A 21616-nucleotide genomic window follows, 5' to 3' on the forward strand; every position below is an offset into this window, starting at 1 on the left:
ACTATTTCATAAATAAAAGCATCAAAAATAACAAATAATAATAATAATAATAATAGTAATAACAACAATAATAATAATATAACTAATTAATTATTGTAATAACATAATAATAATAAATAGTTAGTAACAATAATAATATCATTCATTATTAGCATTATTTGTCAACTATTTCATAAATAAAAGCATCAAAAATAGCAAATAATAATAATAATAATAATAATAATAATAATAATAATAATAATAATAATAATAATAATAATAATAATGATAATAATAGTAAATAATAATAGCAGGATGCTCATTTATGATAAAAATAAAATATATTTATTACATTGTTTTTTATTTGCTTTATTTTTTTTTTTTTCTTGTCTTTTCATGTTTTTCTCATTTATGAAACATTTAACAAATACTACTAACAACGAATGAAGTAAGAAGAGAAGACAAAATTATGACATACTGATAGGTAATATACTAATAAACTTCTTATCAGCACTATTTGATTTCTATTCTAATTTATTTCTGTTGTCTGTGAGAAAAAAACCGGTAATATTTGTAAGAAATAACCTGCACCAATCAACAATTAAATAATATATTATTGCTAATGAAAATCAGCAAATATTTCTTCTTCTTCTCCTTCACTCATTCATTCATTCATTAATGTGTAAAAATTGTTACCATAAGAAAATATCAATGCAAAAGAATTGTTTAAAATTTCCTTCAATAATTAATATATACTTTTGTTACTTTCAATAAGTGTATGATGAATGAAAAATTAAAATTAATGAAAAAAATATGTTTTATCTAAATTTTCAATTTTCATCGTTTTTCTTCTTTTTATTTTATTGATAGATAAAAAAAAAAAAATTATTTGTTTATATGTGTGCAATTTTTAAATACATTTGAATAATTTATTTGTCGGAATGAGAAAATGTCAACATTATCATCATTTATCATTGATAAGCTAGTATAAATTACACATAAGAATTAGATAAAAAAAAAAAAAAGAAAGAAAAAACAATAAATTATATGAAATTAGAAAGGAAGGCATTAGAAAGATGCCATCTTTTTTTTTTTTTTTTTTTTTTTTTACTGCTGCCATCCTGTTTAGTGGTACCAGAAAAATTGTTTAGCTTTCCTTTTATCCTGAAATTCATTTTAAAATAAGCCCTATTTCATGATACAATTGTCCCTTAATTGACAACTAATTCTTTTTTTAACTTCTACAGAGATCTCTTTTTTATCACTTAGCGAATAAAAAACATTTGAATAAGTTGAACAGTTTCAAACAATTAATCAATTCATAAATCAAAAATGAAAATAATACAATTTCGAAATTTCAAATCAATTAGAGATTAAAATAAATTAATTAAAAGAAAAAGCTGAGTTCCAATTTTAATTGAATCTTGCTCATTTGAAATCTATTTCAGTTGTAACTTATTGTCAGAAGAACACAGCAATCCTTTTTCACTTCAATAAATCATGCTGACAAGCAAATTAATGAATTAAAAATGGTAATATAAAATAGTATTTGGAGCACTATTTTTAGAATACACAACTCATTAAAGCAATCCCAAATTAGATCCTACCTTTATTGAAATATTTTTGCTTATCTTTTTGACCATATAATTATTTGCATACACAATAAGATTGATTAAATTTCGATCCCATTTTTTAAACATTTGATATATGTCAGGGAAATGATAATAATAGTGATGATGATAATGATTGATAGTGTGAGCAAGATCATTCAAATCATAAAATGACTGAAAAATTTTAAAAAATAAGATTTATCAATTTTTTCTTCCTTTTATAAAATACTCACAAATAATTGAATCGTTCAAACAATTTGAACAAATTCAGATTTGCATAAAATTTGAGTTAAAGTGAGAGGGGAAAAAAAAAAAGAAGATAAGAATGTCCTTTGACATCCTTTGATAACATTTCCCGATCACAGTCAAAATAGTTCATACAAAAGGATGCAAACAAATTATATTTCATCAAGTAAAATAAATGAAATTTGAGAGTTATATTAGTGTAAAAAATATATGTAAAAATCTAATCTAAATTGACTTTTCCAAAAGCTCAAATTGTATCTAAGTAATGAGAGTATCTAAGTAATGACAATTTTATCATTTTAGAATAATTAAGACTCAAAAGTAATATCTTTTTGGTACTACTACCGCTTATTACTTACAGCAATAGCTATTTTAAAAAAAAGAGAAATTTGATAATAAATATAAATACATGTCTGTCAGTGTGTGTGTATGTATACGTATATGTGTATGTATGTATGTGTGTGTGTGTGTGTGTGTGTGTGTGTGTGTGTGTGTGTGTGTATGTGTATGTGTATGTTTATTCATTCAAACACGTCCAAGCATTGTTATAAATAATTAAATATATTAATATCAGAGTAAAAAAAAAGTGGTTATTTTATGACAATAAAATTCAATCCATGCAATAAGGCACGAAAGTATTTTCATAGATGGTTATGGCCTAACAATTGAAATAAGTAAAGCAAACAGGATGATAACATGCAATTTGGTACCACTAATAATTGAAGAGGCTTCAGCCCGCACTGATAAAATACCTGCACTCTTTTCGTTGGCCTCAACTGCTGGCCAACATTCCGGACAAGCATCTTGCAACGATCTCGTCTGCTTAGCCGTATAGGTTGTCTTCACCTGTAACATTAACTGGATTGGAATATAAATTATGAACATCATATTGAATTCCTTTTTTTCATTTTAAATTAATAACAAAAACATTTTAAACTTAAAAGTTAATTAATTAGTCGAATTTTCAATTATCCTTTTTATAAGAAATACAGTGAATGATAATGTATTTGTTAAACATTTGTGATACATACGATTGCATTACATTTTATAAAGACAATATTATTATAACTTTGCGAAAAGCAAAGATCAATAATGGTTTCCCATCATAAGCAATACCTGTTGTTCGGGATCATAATAGTCAAAGAGGACAACTTGTGCAGGTTTTTGTTCTGATATCTGATAAACCATATCACTGTACAATGAGAGACATACCGGTGTTGAACCAATCTACAACATGCAACATTTTCTATGTTGATGAAATTAAAATAAAGAAAAATGATGAAAAATATTCCCTGTACTGCTAATAATAACAAGTAATTATTCTTTCTTAAGAGGAAAAAAGTGGATCATATAGTCAGCTTTATCAGATATGTGAGAAAGTCTAGTGGAATAAACAAAAAAAAAAAAAAAAAAATGTTGAATTAAAAAAAAAAAAGCAGTTTAATATTTAAGAAGAAAGTAAAAAAAGAAAAATCTAATAATAACTAATAGTTCTTATCATAGACTTCATTTCATTGTTTAAATTTTTCGACAAATGTTAATTTTATACAGGATTGAAGTATAAGTTCATCCTTGTATCCTCTTTGTCCAATTCAGCTCTTTGCAAATCGCTAATATCCATAAGATTGTCAAGTTGATCACCATCAAATCGAAATCCTGATAAGGCATCTACTTCAGCAACTGCCATATTAGAACGTGAATCTAGCTTGGTGTAACTGAAAGAGAAAAGTATTATAATTAAATTAATAGATGATAATCAAATTTAGTAAATAATAATCAAATTTAATAAATGATAATCCGGTTAATAGATGATAATTTAAAAGTATTAGGAAATTTTTATAATCAGAAAAGATAAGAAAATATCTAAAATTAAAATTACTTGCAACATAAGTCGAGCTGTAATCGATTGCCACTATGCAATTCACGAACTTCCTTTGTACAATAAAACGGAAGATCATCTCTCATTGTGGTACGATGATATGAATATTGCAGTTGTGCAAGAACAATGCCATTACCTCGAGCATTCAATTCTAATCCTTCGTCCAAATTTGTCAACTACAAACAGACATTAATTCCTTTTCTTTTCTATTCATAAAAGATGATAAGAAGTAGAACACATATGTAGCGTTTTAAATTAAATAAAATGATTTGAACATATTAAAAATTAAAATTTATTTAAAAAAGTACAATAATCATATAAAGTAAACTGTCAGAAAAGAGATTCATGTTTCAAGACAATTAATTAAACATTAGAGAAAAAGATTAATGGCAGTTTGGATGAGAAAAGTGAAAGATTTTCATGGGGAATTGTAGAATTGTAATGTATGAATAAGAAATTTCTCTTATAGTTACCACAGTTAATTACAGTTATCAATTATCACTATAAGTGTTGTTGCTGATGTTGTTATCATGCTATTTACTGATAATTTCTAGGAGAACAGGAATGACTGAAAGTGAGATATCACATTAACTTTGCAGTCAGTAAATGACAGAATTTCAGATCAGTTTCATATGCAAAGCATACAGCTTTCACTAGTAGTTATATCACTATGAATTTTTTTAAATTCAAATGTTACGAAACAATTACTAAAATAAAATAAGAATTAAAATAACCTGATAACTTTGTAGTACCATAGCATTATCAGTTGTCACCTCGAAATTCTGCTTATCAGCGCCATTCATTATCATAATGCTAACGTTGAGTTGCGGTGAATAAACTTTAGCTGCATAAGCGGCCAAAGCTTGCAATGCCATTACTGTATCCTGAAATCATTGTTATTGTTTTGCAATCTCATTATTGTGTCCTAAAATCATTAGTCCTGTATTACTGTATCCTAAAATTATCATTGTCTTACAATGCCTGTATTACTGTATCCTAAAATTATCATTGTCTTACAATGCCTGTATTACTGTATCCTAAAATTATCATTGTCTTACAATGCCTGTATTACTGTATCCTAAAATTATCATTGTCAGTTATGAATCAAACAATAATTTCCATAATATGTATGAGATAGTCCAACCTGTGTACTACTAAAGCCACCGTATGCATTTCGTTGTGATGTAAGCCATCTCACCAAAGGAAGAGCTTTATCAGTATCATCTCTTATCATGTAAGTAAGTAAAACATAGGCTGTCATCTCAACATCTGCTGGTCTTGGTTGGTAGAAGTAATGTTGTGTATCTTTCGGCTTCTCCTGACCAATTTTCGTAGACCAGTAAACACCTTCTACAATTTTTGAAAATTAAATTTTATCATTAAAAACATTTCACGATAGATATTTTAAATCTTAGGAAATACTAAATGAATTCATGAATTTCATTTCATGTAATCTATATACTGTTATTTATAAATATTACAAATAAACAAATAATTGAATTGTATTCTTGTAAGAAAATTTTCAGCTTTTTTTCCATCTATAATTATATCATTTGGTTATCAATAATGGAATCTGATAAAACTAACCAGCATTTTCTTTTTTATGAGATTCAAGCATTTCCAATGCTTCTTCTTTTCTAGAACTATTAGCTAAATGAAATACATAGGTGACAATAGCTAATGCATATGGGTCATCTTTGATTTCCTCGAGATGCTGCTCCAAGTAGTACTGTGCTTTATCATCCCGAACCTCAAATATCGGATCATGATCTAATTAAATACATGTATTTTTTGAAGTTCACTAATCCAAGATAGTGAGTTATACTATTAACAAACTAACGATTTTAGTTAATGAAAAAATTTATGCTAATTTTTGGTAACAAATTTACCATTGATATGATGTAACTAAATATATTTATTTTGAATTACATAAAACTGACTCCATTTTCGAGAAGTGCTATATAGACGTAAGCCGTCAGTGATACACCACCTTCAGCTGCACCACCTTGCATCGCTTTATGATGAACTTCACCACGTTCAGCAAATGCACCATTTTCCTGCAACATGACAATTAGCGCTTTATCTGCTAAAATGCGCTTAAGCATTGAGAAGAAGAAGGAATAAAGTAATAACCTGTTGTTGTTGAGCATTCAGAAATGCAATAGATTCTTGAAGGATATGCTCATCGATGAAGATGAACTGCTGGGCTTGTTTAAAAGATCGAACAACGAATGCTGTAAGCCATGTAGAGCCATGTTTATCACTTTGACCAAATGCCGAGAATGAATGGTCATCTCTTCTAGAATAGACAAATTTTGAAGTTCATTTATGCATCCTTTTAGGGTTCTTTTAATGTCACTTCCAAAAAAAAAAAAAAAAAAAAATTGATGACAAATTTGCAAACATTATAACTTTTAAGATTAAATGATATCAAGGTTAAAGTGTAAGTTTTTAATGCGCAATCAGATAATTTCTTCATAAGTGTACTTATCAGCAAGACTTTACTTCAGCTTACAATCTCATGCAATTTAATAGATTTCGTTTACACGACAGTGTCAAAATTGTTTTAGAAAAATTGTCATATATTTAGAATTGTCAATTTTAGAGTTTTACAACAAATCCTAAACAATTACTTAAATATTTACTTCTTAACTGTATTTTTTTCTTAGTATTTTATTATCATAGAATGGAGAGAACAAATGACAAAAGAGACAAAGTGAAAAAAGCATACAAAAGAGAAAAAAGAGGAAAAAAGTTTGCTGTTTCATTAATTGATGTCATTTCACAGATATTTCATTCTCAAATATGAAATTTCCCAGTATGAAATAAATTCCTATTTAATCTTTTTGTCACTGACATTATCATTAGCCTAATCATTAATGATTGCTGATAAGAATTATCAAATGTTTCAAAGATAATTTTAAACTCCTATTCCTTTCAGTTTTATCACCAATCATTACTGTCCCAAAAAACCAAAATAATTTTATAATACGTCGAAATAAGTTAGATATAAAGATTATCTCGTTTGAATATTTCTTACAACAATGTAAAACTGTTTCAATCTTACATCTCAAATTCATCGTCTAATTTATAGCTCAGCTCATTTGCATTATTTAAAATGTTACACAAATTTTTTAATTCAAAAGTTACAACTCTTTACTTAAACAAATCACTGTTATATACTCTTTCCTCTAAATCAATGTCCATTAAATAAAAATTTAAATCTATTGTTTAACGACAGAAAATTTTAATTCAATGTATCTCAGTACTTCCTCTACCTTTGATCAATCAATCTCTTTCAATGAAAACTTGCAGCTAATCTCAATCAAAAATTTTCCACGATTAATTATTGTATATGATTATTTAATATTTCTTATTAATTAACAAACGTTTATTCCGACTGACTATTCATGTTAACTGATCAACAATAATAAGGTATTAATCGAAAAAAAAAAAATTAAACTTTTCCAACAATTACTTTGTTCCAATTAACAATACAAAATTACCGGTAAGTAAGCTCTCGTTGATAACCAGATTCCATATACTTTTTAGCTTTATTTTCAATTTGCGTTCCTGCCTGTTTTGTAACTTTTAAATAGCGAAGTACAGCAATATTTGGCACAAAATTGATCATATTTTGTTCACCACAACCATAAGGCATACGTACGAGAGAATCTATATTAGCAAGAGCTGAACCCAATAAATCACCTAAAATTAAATGAAAGAACACGTGAAATATAAAGATTAAAGAATTACATGAACTAATATAAAAAAGATTAAAAGAATTAAAGGGTAGATATAAATGCATTTGAAAGTTATTACGATTTCTAAAAGCTAACTAAATTAGCATAAAAAGAATATTTTCTATTGAAATTTTATTTGTACTCTAATCTATCAATGATTTTGATCATTTTAAGAATTATTGTAATTCTAATTGTAAATCTAGTTTATAAACTTTTAACTTATTCACTTCAAAAATTTCATAAACAAATTTCTATTTTTTGTTGATTTAAATCTTATTTTCAGTATCAAATCAGATCAAACATTCAAATAATGAAATATAGTGATTGTAAAAATGTAGGGAAAAGCAAATGAGAGTAAAATATTTATATTTAAGGTATGAAATCTAATGCTGTATTATTTGTTAAATATTCAATTACGTCGATTTATACACGCAAGTGAAATAATTGCTATAACGTGAATATCAGCGATAGAATTTCAAACAGAAATGGTTTTAATATTTTAGCATCAGAATGATTAAAAACTGAAAATTATTACCGATAACATCAAATCGTGCTTTTCGAGATCCTTCTACTGCATCTCTTGGAAATTGCATATCGATTTGTTTTTTAATTTCAGTACTATCATTTGTTTGTGTTAAATCGATCATTATAAGAGTATTCCTGTCTACTCGATATCCTTCCGGCTGCAATTCATATTCAATTATCTCATTTCTGATTATTAAATTTTGTTTACTTTGATACTAAGCCAAGAAAAGGTAACAAATATACCTCAACTCGTAACACCTGTTCCACCGCATCACCAGCTATAGCAGATTGTGCTGTCACAGAAAGAATCACATCACCAATTTTAGTTGGTACAATTGGAAAATAAACTGCTTTAGATACACCACCACTTGGTACCGATATTAATCTTACATTATACTCCTTGTCTTTTACATTTTTACTGTAAAACTAGATTGATTAATTTTGAGTGATATTAGCTAAAAAAAAAAAAACTTTTATATAATTAGCTAAAAAAACAAAAAAAAAAAACAAAAAACTAAACTAAACTATCAATGAAGTTGTAATGTTTGCAATAATTTTTAATTTTTAAGAAATAATTGTTAATTGATTGATCAACTGATCAACTGAAATTCATTATCATTTATGTTTCATTTTATGCAATAATCTAACCTACCTGATAGGTTTTTTAGTAGTACCATCTTTTTGTAGAAAATTATAACCAATATCATCATCATCTTTCAGTGTTACTGCTACCTGTGCAGAAAATTTATCATTAGCTAAGATAGATGACAAGTTTAATAGTTAATTTGTGTAAATTTAAATAAACAATAAAAAATAATAACAATCATAATAAACTATAATCATAACTATTATACTTATTATTACCAATTACAATTAATATATGAATAAAATAAATAAACTAACATCTTGCTCACTGTCCATATAATTAAAAATTAACACTTGCAAAGCAAATTTTTCTCCACGTTTCACTGAGTATGGCAAATTGATACGAATGAAAAATGGTCGAAATACTGTAAGCTAAAATTGAATAAATAAGTATAAATATCATTTATTCAAATTAAATATTATTTCAAAGAAAAAAAAAATGTAACAAATATTAATTATAAATTTTGAAATAGAATAAATAATAATTTTAATAGTTAGATTTGAGTAAAAAAAAAAAAAAAGTTTTATACTATATATATTGACAAAAAATACTTTTGAAGTAGATGGAGCAACTCCAAGACCACTCTCATCATTGATAGCAAAAGCACTTGCAACCCAGGATGTTATTGTATCCGGTACAACCGCTTCGAAAACAGCTTCTCCGGTATCTCTGAAATATCATTGTGTTCAAATTCAATTTGCATTTATCATCCTGTTAAAATCAAAATAATAGTTAAAATTTATATGACAGAGTAATAACTTCGAACTGTAAATTATCTCTCATAAAAAAATAAAGTAAGTTGCAATCTTTCAATTCGAAAAGAAAATGCTATTAAAATCAAAATTAAATGTAATCAAAATTTTTTTTTTCTTTAAAAAAAAGGAAAACTCAAAATATCTTTTCCATTTAAAACATTTTTTCTTTTCTATAAAAATGATTTTACTTTAGATCTTTTCATTAAGCGAAATTTTTTTGTTCATTTATATTAGTCCATTTTTTTAAAAAATGACTTTAATTAATATTAGCCTATATTCTCTTGCAAAAATTTTTTTTATCTTTTCATAAAAAAAAAAAAAAAATCAAAGTTTCAGTTTTCAAACATTGAAATTTTAATATATGAATTTGATCAATTCAATTCAAATTATTTACAAATTTTTATATAAAATTTTAATTTCACTGAATTCTAACCCTAATGTTTATCTCTTTTTCCTTTTAATAGCAAATCAAAATTAATTAGTTTTTTCTTAAAAACTTATCACCATGCTTCTTTAATTATATCACAAGCAGTTTGTCATATTTCAGGGAAAAGGACTAAAAGTTACATTTCAAAAGGACAACATAAAACTGACTTTGTTCTTATCAATCTTCTTATCATTTTATTATCACTACTGTCCGGCAATATATTTCTTTTTTTTAGATATGTGTTGCAAAGTGAATGATTCTGGGTGTATGCCAACATAAATAATTCAATAAATTTGAATTTATGAATAAAATATGTAATTAATTCTTTATCACTGATATAATTGCTTATTATCATTAGCTATCACCATTAGCTATCATCAGCTATCACCTTAATAATCACAGCACAAAGATATATAATAATATTTAGAGCCATTCAATGAATCCAATAGAAAATTTATTGTACTTACATATTTATTACTTAGATTTTATTGCTTATATTAGAAGGAATAATTAAGAATGAAATGTATATTTTACTTAATTACAAAAAACTTTTCTCTAATTGAATTAAAAAAGACATCGTTGGAGGAAATAAAACATTCATACTTTTCTCAACAAATACATTTTTTGATAATTTTCCAGGTGTAAATGATATGACACAAAGTGAGAAATCATTGTAACAATCATTTCTTCTTTTTTTAATTTATCATTTAGTGATAGTAATAGAAAACCTGTTTATCTTTGCGTGAGATATTTTTCATTCAAAGCGATTTCAAAAATTTTTACAACCAATTAGTAGAATATACATATATTGAAAATGAGAACAGGTTTTCTGTTGTCCTTTAGGAAAATAGATTGATGCTAAAATTATACAAAGAATATGTTTAGAAATTGAAAAATTATACGGGGACAAGTTTAAAAGTCCGATAATTTAGCTTGAAGTACAAGATGGAAGATAAATTAAAACGAAAATCATTGAAAAAAGTCAAAAAAAAAAAAAAAAAAATCAAAATACTGATAATTGTTAAATAAATTAGAAAGTGTTATGGTTTCAGGAAAAGAAAAAAGAAAAACAGAAAGTATTCCATAGAAAGTTATATAGTACAGAGTTATGTCTTCAATTCAATATGATAATATTGATGACTTAGTAACTCAGTTTCAAACTATCAAAATGAGTTAGAATTTATGAGTACGTAGCAGAACACTGAAAGAATTACGTGTAATGCGTGATGTGCGTGTGTACGTTATTAAAATAATGCATTTCAAAATTGTAAGTAATAGCTGTGCATCAAACAATTACACAGGTGTGAAATTATGATACGTGAAGAGTACTCATACTATCATGACCTTTTTAAAGTACTCATACTATCATGACCTTTTTAAGTTAGAAAGAGAAGTAATGAAGAGAATGATGGTACGTCAACATATATACAAATCGTATGAGTTCATTTTTGATATTAATAATTAAATTATTATAGCTTGTTTAACCTAAGTAATTAATATCATGCAAAAGTCAAACCTTAAAGGAGGTCAAACTAAATTGACTATATTTATTTGACATACTTTTTTGCATATGATAATTAATTAAGTATGTATGAAAGGAAAATGATAAGAATGATAAACTAAAAAATTGAGAAAACAAGCATCTAATTATTAATTTATCCACTAAATAAGACCAATAATCAATCTTTGTACTGAATTTATATTAATTAATCAGAATTTACTACTACCAAGTGGAGCAGGAAATAGTTCGTAAGAACAGAATGATATAAACAGTACCGAGTTCGCATGTTGCTCCAAACCCATGTTTCCGGAAACAATTTCCGTATCTTAGGTAAGTCATATAGGTCGGAACTTTTCTCCGATATTTCTTCATCCATACCTACTTTAAGGACAGAACGCGCAGCACCAAATGCAATTGCTGGAAATCGTCGCCAACTTTTGAAATTCACTAAAATGGAAAAAAGCCAATCAGATCAGTTTGGAATAAACAAACTTCAGCGAAAGCAAAGGATCAAAGCTTTGCATCGAAAAGATTTTGTATAGGGCCAAGGGAGAATGCAATGATTATGTAATATGAGAGAAATGAAAATGAATTAAAAAATGATAAATTAAAATATCACACAGAATGTTATCAACAATTAGTGATAACATTATCAGAATGATTATCCTATATGATCAATGCATTCTTAAATAACTTAATAGCAATATCATGCAGTGCTAATGATAAGAAAAAAAAAAGAGATCATTCTTATATGGTGCTGATAAAGAAGGAAAGAAAAGATAAGTGACAACATCTCTATGATTACACTGATAAAGTGATATTTGTTCTGCAGCTAGTTGCAAGAGAGTAGAATGATAATTTCAATAGTCTTAAAAACTTAACAAAAGTTTTAAAAAATTGATAAATTTGACAATTCTCATTTCTCTTCAGGCATATTAATTGTAAAAGTTATCACGAAAAGTAAATGATTTAGTTTTAATTTTATTTGCAAAATAAATAATAAATTTAATGTTGTCATCTTCCTTTCATAGTATTTTCAGGATATGTCTGAAATAAATTGACCGGAAATCAAATGCTATTATTTCGGTTAAAATCACACCGTTATGTTTGCTAGTGATTGATGGATGCTTATCATGCGTCCAGTAAACAACAAAAAAAAAAAAAAAAAACAATGAGATAAATGCACTGTGATAACACAATGATAACACAATTTTTCTAACGATTGAAGTTATTTTTTAAAAATTAATTTTAAATTAAGTGATTAACATATTTGCAAGTCAAAGAATAATGATGCAATGAATGTTAAAGGTGAAAATTAAAAAAAAATAAAAATAAAAATAAAAACTTCCAATTCTAATTAACTGCTTTTGTCCAAAATGATGAAAATTTAAATCCAAGTGATAATATTAAAATTGTAAAATGAATTGAACTGCAAAAAATTTTTCTTCTTTAACACTGATAATAATTTCTAAAAAGGGAAAAGAACTATAGAGGATGGAATAAGTTGAATGTTATTCAAAATTTATTCTCAGCTGCTTATCTGATAATTTCAAATTCTTTTGTGCCAATCAATATCAATTATTCATTTATAAATGGTATGATCTATCTCTATTCTCTCTGATAACTATCACGAGATATTATTTCATATTATAATAATCAGTAATGATGATAATGTAATTTAAATAGATGATATTATTAAAATATCACTGATAATTAAAATTAAAATGTCATTGATAATTCAATTAAAAAATATGATTGTATGTGTGATAAAGTTGACAAAAAGAGCAAATAATCTTATAAATCTCTAAAAATTACAATATTACGTAGCTTGAATTAGGATTACGTAAAGGATAAGCAAAAACTGATAACGGTGCTGATAATGAGAGCTTCAATTCAAAATAAAAATGATATCTTGTATGTCTATGTGATTTGAAAAATCAACAAGCTATTTATGAAATTTAGTTATGATTTAATATTGACATTTGTTTAATTGAATTAATCATACTGCTAGGAGAATAAGCTTAAACTTTTAAAGTTTATTGTATTGATAATAAAGTAGAAAAATAGATTACAATTGATAAGTAAACTATTGTAATCAAGTTGATAAATTGATAATAAACTATTGTAATCAAATACGATTATTAGTATTATGATAGATTAAAAGTTAATTAGTTAATTATAACTAAATATTATAGTATTATAGTTAATTAATGATCGGCAAAATTTAAAAGATTTTAGCACTAAATACAAATTCTCAGACTAAATTGAAGTATCCTAGGCAAATGGAATACTTATAAAAAATTCAAAAAGTGAATGTCACATAAATAAACTTTTTTTACAAACTTTTTTTCCCATAAATTTAACAAATAAATGAATGTACTTTTGTATTTGTAAGAAAAGGAGAAAACAAATTTTAGTTTCTAGTCAATAAATTATTATAGAAGTAAACTTTTCGATTAAATTAAAAATAAAAATGAGGCATTCCCTAATTAACTTGTCCCTAATTAGTATTACTTCTAAAGTAATCAAACAAAGATAAATAAGTTTTTATTAATTTTGAAATAATATAACTCAAATTAATTCTCATTTTATTTTTTATGGACTAAATTAATTATCATTAAAATAATTATAGTTTAGATGTAGAAAAAGTGTTGAAATTTGCCCACACATTTTCTGCCTGCCCATATTTTTCTATCAAACTAAAAAAAAAAATTTTTTTCTTTTTTAGAAAAAAAAAAAAAGAGAATCAAATAGAAATTACACCTCAACTAAAACTTGTAAATTGATAAAAATGAGAAGAATGGACAAGAATCGATCTTACTCTGCGGCAAAAGTAGCGCTCCATATCCAGGATTCCGGAAAATTCTTCCTTATTCGTGTCATTTCAGAACCTTTCATAGAACCGGCTTGGTTCACATCGTTTTCTAACATTAGATTAGGTTGAAAATTACTGCCCAATGGATATGCTACTATTGGTTGAGCGAATCCTGAAATATTAGCTCCTTCCGCTCCGGATGCTGATAAGTATAATTTTGATATCATTTTGCTCATGTAGACATTATCACTATATTTTCATGTCATATTAGAAATGCCAAATCCTACCTCAATTGTTGTTAGTGATAAGAGCAGTGATAGTGATGATGCGATGATACTGCTAACAGTGATACTAATAACTAAACAAATGGTATCGATAATGATGGTACTACTGATAAAGCAAAATACTATGCTGATAATAAGAATAATAATTGCAATATCAAGAGTAACACATATCATTAACATTATCATTGATAATAGTTACTAACTAGTAGTAACATATTATGAAAAGTGTGATAAATTAGAAGTGAAAATTAGTTAACTTTTATTTAGTATAAAAACAAGCTTATAAATAAATATTTCGTGTTAATTAATAGCAAAAAATATGCAAAAAAAAAGTTAATTGTGATTAATTTTTTATGATAATTAATTAATTAATTAATTAACGCGTTTTGTTAATGATTGTAAACATAACAATGAGCAAATTAATAATTTTAAGCTGATGAATTATGAATAAAAGATAATTTTATGTGTTAAATATGAAATAAATTATTAAACTTTAAATTTTTTATGCAAATATATTTAGAACAAATTTTAATCAAAATTCTTCATTTAAAGCCTATCATTACTATTACAAGTATTATCTAATCTGATTAATAAATAAAATTATCAATTGATTTTTTGATTTTTTTCAGCAAAACGATTAGAAAATACAAATTGCAAAAGTATTGTATCAATTATTATATCAGAAAAGACTCCAATTTAAATATCCAAATATTATTTAGACATCTCGGGATCAGTTATTGAGAGAGAGAGAGAGAGAGAGATCCATTTATTATTATTTTTTTGAAGATATAAAATCGATGAATGACTTATTTTTAACCATTAAGCATTTCTGAGTGATAGTGAAATTAGAAAAAATAAAAGTTCTAAAGAGAGATCATATTAAAGTTTTAGCTTTTAACTTTAACTATAGTAGAAAAAAAAAGATTGATCGCATAGAATGAGTGATTTTGATCAGTAGATCTTTTTTCTATTGATTATTCTTATTTTATTATTTATTAAAATTCTCGAATCAAACAGCTCTCGGGAATTCACTGAGAAAGGAAATAATTTAATATTAGCCCAAGAAAGAGGCAAATTTTGATTATCATTTTTTGAACTATCAAAATGAACGGTATATTAAGTATTATTTGAGTAAAAGACAAGCATTTTTGGATTAGTTATAAATGAATGTTACTTGCAAAAAAAAAAAAAGCAGCAAAACATCAATGCAAAACATACTAGCATGCATGCATGCATGCAATGCATGCATTTCATCCTTATCCTCATTCTATTACTAATTCAATCATCTGTGAACATTTGTTTATTGTAACTAAAACCAAATGTTGTAAAATTTATTTGCTGAATTCAAAATAAAAAAATAGAAATTTAAAAATAGCAAATTATAATGCTTAGAAGAAAGGTCAAAGGTGAGATGAAATCTTTTTCATCAATTCATATGCTAAATTAATATTTAAAGCCTAGTTCAAAAAAAAAAAAAAAATGGCCATACATTAGGCTCTTTTTTTTTTTTGCTCGAGAAAATACTTACTTGCAACATCAGGGCCACGAAATAGCAGTGCATCAGTTAGAATGACAAGACCTGAGTTCTGCAAATTATTTTTGTTTTTTTTTGTTTCTTTGTTTGTATATTTTGAGAATGAAATTAATTCTAATTAATTCAAAAAAAAAAAAAAAAAGATTTCATTTACTATTAATTAAACTAATTAAAAATAATTAAAACTTTTTTTTTTTTTTTTAAAAAAAAGATGCAAACATCAAAAATTGTTGCAGCATCTTTACCACCAATACCCCACCACGGATACCAGACGGATCGCTTTCGACGTTTTACATCTGCTTCCCATGATCGAAAGCTATGGCCAGCAATTGTTGTATCATATTGTTCTACATCTTGTTCCACCTGAAAATATTATTTTTATTTTTTTTAAAAAAAAAAAAAAAAAATTATCCTTTAAACATTTAAAAATGGTAAGTTTATTTTTTAGAATGAAATATTATGATCAAATTAATTTATTACTCATTTTTTTTTTTTTTTTTTTTAAAGAATAGAGTATGACAATCAATAAACAATAAATAATTTTACATAATAAACAAATAATATCATAGCATTAAATATAAATATTTTTTAAATTTTGACTTATATATTCATTTCAATTCTTTTGTAAATTGTATTTTAATGCTAATAATAAAATTAATTTCAAATTTACCAAATCTTTTGTAATATCATTGCCAGATTTTAGAAGCAAAACACTTTGATCAACTGCAAGTAAAGCGCAATATGATTCCGGATCTGCTTTTATGGTATATTTTATTGAAGTACCCGGTTCTGCAGTATTATGATCAGCAGTAAGTGAGACCTGAAAGTCTATTCGAAATGGTTTATTCAAAATTTTCCTTTTTTTTTTTTAAATTTTGATCTTCAATTATGTTTTTTAAATTATTTAATTGGTTTTTTTTTAAGATTAATCCCTTTCTTTTTTTTAATTAATTTTTAATTTACAATCAATAGTTTTTGTCGAATCTTTTTGACAATCTGCTAAAATGTAAACTAGCTAACATTGTTCCTGAATAAGCCATCAACTCGGAAATCGGTTGCATCAACCAAAATTTCTTGATTCGATGCTCGGACAGTATATACGACTAACATTGCTTTTGGTGCCATTTGTGATGTCGCAGTAAATGTAATCGTTGCTAAATCACCATTAACTGACATATTTTGGACAAGAATTACTGATCCACGAGCTATTACCTGAAATATACCTTATAAAGTATCGATACTTATCAGTAGTGTAGATAATATTTGATATGCTGTGATAAGAATGATAACAGCTAATCATCTATAATAGCAATTCGATCAGATTAAAGTTCAAAAAATTTGAGACATAGAAATAAAAGACTATCACTTAATTAGCCATGAACTTTTTGTTAAAGTTAGCATTGGTTTAAAATTTTAAAGTATATAAACCTGATAAGTGATTGTTGATAACGGTTCAGTAGCTTTCACCGTAAATGATAATGTTTTCCCGGTATCAACAACACCGGTATGATCGGCAATCAATTGCAAGAAATTATTTGATGGACTTATGCTTGGTTCAATATAAAGAATTGAATAAATGCTTGCACTCTCGAAATCGTCTTTTCCGGAACGATCATAATGAGCCTATAATAATTAATAATATTTGTTGTTGTTATATACAAAAATAAAAAGAAGACAATCCCTAGTGATTATTTATTAATTTTAAAACTTATCTTAACCTTTCTCAATGTTAACAAAAGAAAAAATGAATTGAATTTGAACTATGAACTATCAAAAGAAAAGTAAATTATAGTCAAGTACTTATATAAACAAATGTGTAAACAGTATTAAATGTTAGAAAAAAGTAAATGAAAAGTAATCTTTGCATTTCTCCGTCAAATCATTATCAGTAATTATGAGTAATTTATAGGTAATATATCTGAAAATTTGAAATTTACATTTGAAATATGTAATAAAACTAAAATGATATAAGAATTAAAAAAATTTTCATTCTCTCTTTCAAAGAGATACTTTAATAGCAAAAAAAAAAAAAAAAAAAAAAAAAAAGAAAGAAAATGATAAATATTAATTAAAATTTAAATAGGATAAAAAGTAACTTCAACTCTCGCATCGGTGCAATTATTTGGTGGTTGCAAGGTAATCACAGCAGTTCCATGTGCATCCAAATCCACAATTTTCACTTTTTTATCTTCATGTTGTGTTATTAAATCGGTCCCAAACAAATAGCTATAGAATGTTGTCACCTGAATGATTCATCTATTAAAATTTATAAAAAATTAACGGTGATAAAAAATGATAAAATATTTCCCATTGTATTATTGTATTTTATGAGTAATACAATTTTTACTTAAGTTATGTTTTGACAATTAATAACTTTTTGTAGTGATGGAAAAAAGAATTAGAAGTTTAGTTAAGCTATAAATTTAGTGAAATAGAACTATGTATTACCTATACACATTAGGTAATTTAGTAAAGTAAAACTACGTGTTACCTGTACACGTTTAGGTAATTTAGTAAAGTAAAACTACGTGTTACCTGTACACGCTTAGGTAATTTAGTAAAGTAAAACTACGTGTTACCTGTACACGTTTAGGTAATTTAGTAAAGTAAAACTACGTGTTACCTGTACACGTTTAGGTATGGTAGCCTTAATTGGTGTATCATCCATTTGCTTTAATGTAATGACAATATTATATCCAAGGCCAGGTTTGAATGTTTCACCTTGTTTTTCCATATCAAGTTTAACATCATGTCGATAAGCAACAATCTGAACTTATTTCATATCTTTTAAATTTTAGAAATTAAAAAAAAAAAAAGAAATTCTTCTTAGAAAAAGAATATAAACAGAATAAATAAAATTATAAGAAATAAAATTGTATAAAATAAAATTAAAAATTAAAAAATTAAAATTAAATTGAACAAAAAAAAATAAAATCATAAATAAAGCAAATAAAACTCTTTGTTAGAATAATAAATCATAATAATAAGCACTTATTTCTTTTTATGAATAATAAAAATTACCTGTGTGGTAGCATTTCGTTTAATATCTGTCAAATCTTCGGTAACTGTTGCGGTAATTTTCACCGAGCTACCACCATATCCTGTCACCAATTTATGCTTCTTCAATTCATCATTTGTGAAAACAATCGTTGCTTCTCCCATATTATTCAAATTTATCGTTCTTTCAATAATGTTTTCGTGCTCCTCCTAGCAATAAAATGAACATTACATAAATGCTAGCTAATATAAAATAAATTAAAATTAATTAATTAATTAATTTCAAACCTTTTGAATAGTTCCATCATCTGAGACAACTAATGGTACTGTAAAATGATGCCAAGGTAATTCTAAAGTTACTTTTGCTTTACCAGATACTCCTTTTCCATATGTATACCTATAATAGTTTAAAATATGTAAATGATTTCATTGCAATTGAATTATTTTAAAATTTTAACACATTATGAAGCGAATGCTTGAAATCGATTGATTATTATTGATTCAAATACTTTAAGAAATATTTATGTAATATGAAAAAGTAATACTTATTGAATTTATTGTTTATATTAAAATGAATGTTTAATATTATATAATGTATAAATGAATTACTTAGCCTCAATATGAACGCTTAAATCATCGTTGATAGTAATAAAACTTGGCGTTTTCACGTTTACTTCAAATTTCGGTAATACATATTTGTCCACCGTAAAATCTTTCTCAAATTTAATTCCACTTTTTGTTTTCACCATTATTTGCCAATCACCAAGTGGTGGTTCCACTGATAATTCCAACTCATTTGAATACACTCCTATAAATCATTTTTCCAAAATTTGTTCCTTTTTTTTTTTCATCAGAAAAAAAAAAAAGGAAAGAAATTGTAAATATTTGAATAAAATTATTAATTTTTAATAATACCTTTTGTCAACGTTTGATCATTTTTTTGACTAATAATATTTTGATTTGGATCTTTGATCATTACCGAAAGTGTTTCCGAATAAGGTTTCAAATCAGGTTTTACCACTACTACACGATATCGCACTGCAATTTTTAAATAATTATAGTAATTTCAAAAACTTTTTTTTTTGGAATTTAGAAATTACAAATTAATTATTCCATTTGACATTTCTTTTTTTTTTTTTTTTAAATTCAATTTCTAGAATTTAATTAAACAAACCAATAGATCCAGGCTTATAGATTGCTTTATCGGTTTGTATAAACACTGAAAGTGATTTTTCATCAAAACGGACATCGCCTTCATCCTCAAATAAAATTTTTGAACTTAACGTCTCGCATCTCACATACACCTTGTAGTATGAGCCAGGTAAAAGAATTTCAGGTGATAATTCATCGATTGTTATTGTCTGTGGTACACCTGAATTTATTGAATTTGTAATTTATTAATTCAATGAAATGAGTAGAATTTAAAATTTATTAAGCAGTTTATTTTTGGAAACCAATAAAATTGAAAATGATATCAAATGAGTCTTTTTTAAACTATTCGTTTGCTAAATTTATCAATTTCAAATTAAAACATTTAAATTTTAGCGATACTTTCATTTCTTATACATTGAGGTATTATTTTTTGTTTTAATTTAAACTAATAAAAATGTGCTTTATAAAAGTTATAAAATAAATATCTTATGAAATAATTCATAGTAAATTAATTATTAGAATAATTATAATGGACAATAAGTAAAACCGAAAGAAATTTCCTGATTAATTTAATTCAGTAAACCTGAAAAACTAACTCAAAATTAATTATTTTCTTTTTCCTTTTTTTTTTTTTTTTAAATTCTTTCTTTCTTCTTCTCTTTGTATTCTTTAATTGAATAAATGTATCGTCAAATTTTAGAATATAAAATGATTATTAAAATCTTTAGCCTAAAAATAATTGATTAGTTTGGAAAATGAATCATTTTAATGTTATGATAAGAAAAATGATAATAATGATAAAGATGATAAGAACCTGTCTTAACATTATTAACAACACGAGCTCCCACTGTATCATTTTGAGTAGTTCGGATTTCAATTCTTACAATATGATCACTTTCCGGACTTTTTAGCACATTCACCGAAACAGCATACGGCAAACTTGGCCTTACCACTTTAGGAGCAATCACCAAATATGTCCCAGGACTGAAATTTCATTTTAAATTTTAATAATTCATTTCATTGTAAGAAGTAGAAATAATTAAAGATCGAATAATTAGCTATAATATTAGCATAAAATTATTTGTAATACTTAATGAGTTCATTAATTTTATCTGTAACATTATACCTTTTCCCATGTTAATTAATTGATTAATTCGTAATGAATAATTGATAGAATGTAATTAATATTTTACTAAATAAGAATTTTTGAAATTAAATTTACTTATTATTCAAAATTTAATGAATTAACCTTAGTAATTTGAATAATGATAAATTGATAAATTTATAAAACTTACTGCGTTTGTTCAGTTCCATCAGTGATCCCAAAATGATCTCCAAATGGTTTCATCACGTCAACAGCTATCACGTTACGTAAGGCTACGGCAGTAAGGCCGAATAGCCACACATTAAACATTTCGGCCTTTCCGGATTTGCTATCTTCTTTGTAGCACTGATTTATTCTATTTCTGAGTATTAATTATAGCATGAAATTCAGAAAAACATAAAAATGAGTGATGCATAAG

At 25.5% G+C, this 21616-nt stretch overlaps 1 protein-coding gene across 3 annotated transcripts; it reads right to left on the minus strand.

The window, feature by feature from the left end:
• Nucleotides 1-1138: 1138 nt before the first annotated feature.
• Nucleotides 1139-21507, minus strand: Bma-tep-1 (Uncharacterized protein; the record flags this gene model as incomplete). Of its 3 annotated transcripts, XM_043079810.1 has the most annotated exons (32): nucleotides 1139-1143; nucleotides 2588-2681; nucleotides 2952-3062; nucleotides 3385-3550; nucleotides 3715-3890; nucleotides 4449-4598; nucleotides 4859-5064; nucleotides 5302-5464; nucleotides 5655-5771; nucleotides 5848-6013; nucleotides 7221-7422; nucleotides 7993-8140; nucleotides 8226-8400; nucleotides 8635-8714; nucleotides 8886-8999; nucleotides 9180-9297; nucleotides 11587-11758; nucleotides 14203-14298; nucleotides 15939-15996; nucleotides 16164-16307; nucleotides 16615-16764; nucleotides 16965-17156; nucleotides 17373-17567; nucleotides 18041-18187; nucleotides 18568-18711; nucleotides 18966-19151; nucleotides 19230-19338; nucleotides 19551-19749; nucleotides 19857-19979; nucleotides 20116-20313; nucleotides 20908-21077; nucleotides 21389-21507. In XM_043079810.1, the coding sequence occupies 32 exons, from the start codon at nucleotides 21505-21507 to the stop codon at nucleotides 1139-1141; spliced, it is 4593 nt and encodes a 1530-aa protein (XP_042935744.1). The 3 variants fall into 3 exon arrangements, with proteins under 3 accessions (XP_042935744.1, XP_042935742.1, XP_042935743.1); XM_043079808.1 differs by lacking the exon at nucleotides 14203-14298; XM_043079809.1 differs by lacking the exon at nucleotides 11587-11758 and having other exon boundaries at nucleotides 14133-14298.
• Between the last annotated feature and the right edge of the window lie 109 nt (nucleotides 21508-21616).

This window comes from Brugia malayi (genome assembly GCF_000002995.4).
Source record: "Brugia malayi strain FR3 genome assembly, contig: Bm_v4_Chr3_scaffold_001, whole genome shotgun sequence".
NCBI classification, from domain to species: domain Eukaryota; kingdom Metazoa; phylum Nematoda; class Chromadorea; order Rhabditida; family Onchocercidae; genus Brugia; species Brugia malayi.